General features: G+C 45.5%; 1 protein-coding gene across 1 annotated transcript in view; it reads left to right on the forward strand.

Annotated features, from left to right (window-relative positions):
- Positions 1-292: 292 nt before the first annotated feature.
- LOC104917223 (RANBP2-like and GRIP domain-containing protein 8) overlaps positions 293-5,744 on the forward strand; it is a 6,895-nt gene continuing 1,443 nt past the window's right edge. Inside the window, exons 1-9 of the mRNA XM_019611891.1 lie at positions 293-1,068; positions 1,734-1,801; positions 2,250-2,361; positions 2,553-2,705; positions 3,443-3,673; positions 4,057-4,202; positions 4,315-4,507; positions 5,160-5,250; positions 5,426-5,642. Coding sequence (XP_019467436.1) covers positions 994-1,068; positions 1,734-1,801; positions 2,250-2,361; positions 2,553-2,705; positions 3,443-3,673; positions 4,057-4,202; positions 4,315-4,507; positions 5,160-5,250; positions 5,426-5,642 — 1,286 coding nt within the window. The 5' untranslated portion in view covers positions 293-993. The remainder of the gene's footprint in view (positions 1,069-1,733; positions 1,802-2,249; positions 2,362-2,552; positions 2,706-3,442; positions 3,674-4,056; positions 4,203-4,314; positions 4,508-5,159; positions 5,251-5,425; positions 5,643-5,744) is intronic.

Genomic DNA, 5,744 nt, shown 5'->3' on the forward strand with positions numbered 1-5,744 from the left:
GGTCTGGTTTGCAAATTCCCTTGTGTCCTTCTGGGCATGCTTTTAAGGAGTTGGTCTTCCTCCAGAGTAGATTTTTTACTTATTTTTCCCTCACTCCCCTTCCCTCTGTTCCCTCCCCTTCCCATTTCCTTAACTCCCTGCCAGCTTACCTTCACTGGCTATTTTTTTTTTTATCTTTCTTTTGCCTATTGACTGGGTCAACAGGAAGGACGTAGACACCAAGGAAAGGCATAAGCTTATTTTATTGTCTATTTCAAAACAATACCCAAAACTAACCGCGTAGTGCCTTGTAGCGAAAAGATAAGCTTAGCAGGAAAGGAAATAAGCAGTGCAGTGAGTCTAATCATTACCACGTCACACTGTAATGACATGTAGCGCAGTGACAGTGATTAGGACAGACGCATCACCAGTTGCCCTCCTCCTTTATCATCATCCAGCTTCACAGTTGCTGGGGAGCCCCAGTTGCAGGAAGGATCTGGAGAACCCGTCCCAGCAGTTGGGAACTCATACGGCGATGTGTCCACCCCGGAGGTGAGGTCTCCAGAGCCGCTGCAAGCAGGCCCAGCTTTGTGCCCTCGAATAAACTGGGGTAGGTAGCGGTCAGGTGGAACATCCGGTTCCCTTGTCTCCTCTCGGTTTTCTCCCTGAAACCTGGCCAGGGCTCAAGGAGGAGCACAGAGAGCTGTGCCATCTGTTTTGGTGTACCGCAGGCCTCTTTGGCAAGACTGAGCGCCCAGAGCCCCGGCAACATGCTTAGTCGGGCAACAGACAGCGCAGCACAGCTCCCTTGTGAGCAAGGCTCCCCACCCTGACTGTGATGTCACACGGTGCAGCGCTCAGAACCCACGGAGCACTCGCAGAGGGTGCTGTGCCGAGTGCTGAGCAGGAAGGTGCACGGCGCGAGATTGCTGGCTTCCGCCGCTTCCTCTTTCCCGTGGCGAGGCCGGCGCTGTACCAACGACAAGTGCTGGCCGCAGGGCCGGGCTCGGTGCCATGGCACGGCGCACGAAGCCCGAGGTGGAGCGGTACGTTGCCTTTGTGCAGTCCGCCGCCTCTTCTCCTAGAGAGGTGAGTGCCGTGAAGTTTTTGCTTGTGACTTACTAGTTCTCTAGTCCTTCATGCAGGTAGAAAATGCCTTTTGGATGCAGTAGTCTATTTCTGATGTTTTCAGCCCAAGATAACTTCACAACACGCACTCTGTGAGTGAAAGGTGAAACGTAAGTCTCCAAAGGTATCTGTGGAGGGTAGAAGGAGGAAACAAAAGTGAAAATACAAAAAGCAAACCAGAAGGCAGAGCCGGCAGGAGGGGAAGATGGCAGAAGCACGAGCAGGAGGAGCTGGGGTAACATCTTCACTCTTAGTTTGTAGGATTTGTTTTCTCCTGCAAACCTGGTACACTGCAGCAGCAACAAAAAGCTCAACTGTAGCGGACCCCACTCTTCTGATTTCTGTAGTCAGACGTGTTTGTGAAATGTGCCGAGTATAAAGATCGGTCGCTTGCTTCGCTGGTAGCCTCAGTTTTCCTTTGGTAGCCTCTGCCCGTTACTGGAAACAAGGTTCCTGTCTTCATCCTGTCTCTTTCAGAAACAAAGGCTTGCATGCAAGAAGTGGGCTGGTAACTAACTGTCAGAAGTGTTCTGCGTTGCTGAAAAGGGGGCTCTCCCTGTTCGTTGCTTCAAATGTACTGTACGTCTGACGTGTGCCTGTCATGTTTGTTTTCTTCTTCCATTCAGAAATCGTTGAAAGGATTCATCTGTGCTAAGCTGTATTTTGAAATAAAAGAATATGAGCTTGCTAAAAGGTAATACGTGTTGATGTACGTGGTTGATCTGTTCTTGAAAGTGTAACAGAAAAGCTAGTTGAGGTAGAGAAATCAAGGTCACGATCATGCCGTTTTAAGGTAGCAGGAAATGGAAGGATTGGGTGCCACTGAAATCTTTCTAAAAGCAACTGCATTAGTTATATGGTTCCATGGAGTCATGGAGTTGAAGTGGCTTTGATTTCATCACATGATGCATCTGTGAGCTGCTGCTTTTGTAATGAACGCCAGTACTTGCTGGCAAATAAGTAGCATAGGTACATGTAAAAATAACGTTGTTCTCACATTAAGGTCTAGTCAAGTATCTAGAACGAAATGCAGCCCTGCTTTCCCTTTGACAGATTAAATTCCCTTTAGCTGTAGCTGCAGGGTGCGGGGGGGCTTGTACTGTTGAGGAGTACTGATCTCTCTGGGTTTTCTCGCTCTATAGATACGTATCTACTTATCTCAGTGTCCAGGAGAGAGATCCCAGGGCACACAGGTTTCTTGGACAAATTTATGAAGTTCAGGACAATACAGAAGAAGCTGTTGGGTGTTACAAGGTAAGTGCTCCACTGACCCCCTGTAATGTCCGGCTTCCTTCCTTTGTAAATGGGCTTTTAAAGTGCGTCTGTGCTGTGCATTCCTTAAGCTGAGAGAAGAAAATGTGTTGTTTCTTTCCTGTTCTATATGGATTGCAAGATCAAGTTACCAGTAACCTTTTTTTGTCTTGCCTGTGCATGGGGAAAACCAGCGATCTCTGGGGCTGAACCCAATACAGAAAGATCTGGTGCTGAAGATTGCGGAGCTGTTATGCAATAAAGACACCAGTGATGGAAGAGCAAAATACTGGGTTGAGAAAGCTGCCAGGCTGCTCCCCAGGAATCCCGCTGCTCTCAGACTGAAGGTAAATTCCAGCTTCTCATCTCTGCTCTGTGCCTTGGAGAAACTTTCCGTATCTGACTGGGTGCTCCTGGCATGTCATCGAGTCATCTCTCACAAGATTTCCTTGGCTAAATTACTTCAGCATCAGGAATCTTGAATCTATTACGTGTTAATTTCTTTGCTGTCTGATGTTTTTGTCTAGCTTGCATGAAAATTGCAGCTCTGGGCTTTCACATGCGTTTTAAGGTTGATGTGTTCAAAAATGTGGGGAAACTGTCAGCAATAATATCCAAGAAGCTGAGTTTAGATAGGCAATACTTGATGTATCTGTTGTGACTAAGCTGCTTTTTAGTTTTTTGGGTTTAAAAATGCAGGATGTAGGAAGTGCTGTCATTCTCAACTACTGTGTAAATGCTTTCAGTTATGTAGTGTCACTTTGGCACTTAGTTTTATGTAGCACAGCAGCAGGGACACTGAGGTTCTCAGAGGCTTCTGTTGGTTTTCTGTTGTCCTTTTTGGACCAGCTATTCTGAACCAAGGGGTGCTGTCTCTGTCTCAAACAGTCTGACAGTCTTAACTTAGCATCTACAAGAGGCACACTGAAGGTTTTTCCCCTGTTATCTCGTTTCTAAGATGTTGGAGTAATTTCATCAAGTCTGTAGTCTGTGTAGCGGAGGCGAGCAAACTGTCAGGTAATGTGGTTGTTGAAAAGACTGATGTGGAAAAAAAATATTAATCTGTTGCCTTCATGTGTAATAGGAGAATTTACAAGAATATAAAGCTGAAGGTGGCTGGAATGAGCTCTTTTCTGTGACTCAAGCTGAACTCCGTGCGAGACCTGATGACGTCTCCCTTAACATCAAACTTGTTGCACTGTACCACTCACACAATAAATTACGAGATGCTGTGCTCCATGTTCAGGAGGCAGAGAAGAAAATACCTCTGGAGACAAGCTTGGAATGGTGTTCCTGTGTCGTAAAGACACTTGAGGTATTTCACCATCTTTTGATCCTGTCATAATCTTCCATATCCTCAGAACTGGTCATAGTCTCTCAGTTTTGTTCCACTGACAGCTGTTGCTCAAGTGATCTAACTCCTCCAAATGAAAGTCCACTGAAGCCAATTGCTTAATGGGGATTCTCTTCCTAAAGTTAAACCTTGTTTCTTTTCTAACTTCAAGTCTAAGCTAGATACAGCAGCTCCATCAGGGAGAGAACTGTTCCAAGAGTTCCTGGAACTTTACTGCTGAAGGATATGTTAATGCCTCACCTGTGAAGCTGGGTTAGGTGGCAGTGTGTTCTGTCCAGAAGTAATGTCCTTGCCTTCACAGAAAGATGGTGGTTCCTCATCCTCTGATGAACTTTATTCTTTAGGAATACCTTGAATCAGCCCAGGACTTGGAATCTAATACAAAGAATTGGAGAGCTATCAAGAGCAGTCATCTACTGGCTCATTCTAGCTTTACTAAAATGAAATTTGCTTCGGGAGATGTCCGTCAGTGCAGAGAGGCACTTGAAAGGTATTGTTTTATCTTTACTGCGTTAAAAAAACAAACAAACAGAAGCAACCCAGAAGGGATGCAATGGCTTTTACCAGGACTTTGTTGAAAATGAGTCTTTTCTGCCTTCTAGTTTTGATCGTCTCCTTCACTCTGTGAGAGAGTCTGTGAGAGAAGCTGGGGAGCTGTCTCACACCTTCCTGGAAATGAAAGGACAGCTGTACATGCATGCTGGGACGTTTCTGCTCACACTGGCCCAGAACAACGAGGCGCAGTGGAGCGATGCATGTCAACTGGCAGCACTGTGTTATCTGAAGAGTTTCAACGTAAGTCACTTGTCCCTTTCTGCCTCCAGTTAGTGCAGTTCTCGACCACTCTTGCTGTGCAGGTGTGGGATGCCCGTATTCCCAAGGTCAATCAGTGTTTGTAAAGGCTCCCTCCTCACTAAGTCTCACTCTTCCACACGTCTTTAAAAGATTTCAAATGATGTGCAGGAAATCTGTATATAATCCACTGTTTCTCTTGTCAGAAGCAGAACGACTCTGAAAGGCTGACGGGTGCATTTCCTACAGTGTTCCCTTTTCTGTAATACAGCTGAAAACACATCATTAAGCTTATTGGCATGGGAGGGAGAGGGGCAGACTGAGTAGCTCCCACATTCTTGTTGCACAGACAGTCAGCAGAGCTTAATCAGGCTTAATTCTTTGCCTTATGAAATACAATTAATTTTCCACTCTGTGCAACTGCTGGTGTTCAGAACATTACTTTCTCATGTGTGCACTTACAGCTACTGGCAGTAGTTAAAGTTACTCAGTTTGTGTCTTCTTCATTGATATGTTGCAGGGTACCTTCAGTGTATTTTTCTAAAGTTTTCTTGTGCTAGCAATAAGAATCTGTTCCCTAATGTTCAAGACTAAACTAAGTGATCTGCATTTTGTTGTGAAGAGGCTGTGACAAATTCTCTCCTTTCTTCTCCAGGTTCCTACACCAAAGTTAAAACTAACAGAAGGGGATCCTGCTGGACTAGACAAGCTGGAAATGTTGGCTTGCGATCGAAAAAGCCAGTCTGGTAATAAGAATTAATCATTAAGAAAGCTCCATAGATCTCTTTCAATCTTATGAATAGTTACTTGAAGAGTTAAGTGGCTCGATTCCCAACCCGAAGGAGCAAGAGCAGCCCTCTGTTGGGGCTGTCCTTCGTGAAGTCCAGTGTTTTTACGTGAAATCCCATTTTTGTTTTCTAGGTCATATGCTGCTGAGCTTAAGCCGTGGCAAGGAGGATTTCTTGAGAAAGACTGTGGAATCTTTTGCCAACACAAGGGGTTTACTGACATTGTTTGAAAGCCTCTTTGGGAAGGGAGCTTCTCGAGAGAGTTCTTTCCTTGGCACAGAGGAGATGGGCAATGTCAGTACACGAGCACCAATGCAGGCAGAACTTACTAAATACGATATTGGTAAGCCGTATCACTTTTTAAACTCAACTGAAGCATGGCTGTATCAGAGGAGCTTCTGTAACTGCTTCCTTTTGCAACAAAAGAGATGGGGCTGTAACAGCTGTTCAGC

This window comes from Meleagris gallopavo, unplaced genomic scaffold (genome assembly GCF_000146605.3).
Source record: "Meleagris gallopavo isolate NT-WF06-2002-E0010 breed Aviagen turkey brand Nicholas breeding stock unplaced genomic scaffold, Turkey_5.1 ChrUn_random_7180001957641, whole genome shotgun sequence".
Classification (NCBI taxonomy): Eukaryota; Metazoa; Chordata; class Aves; order Galliformes; family Phasianidae; genus Meleagris; species Meleagris gallopavo.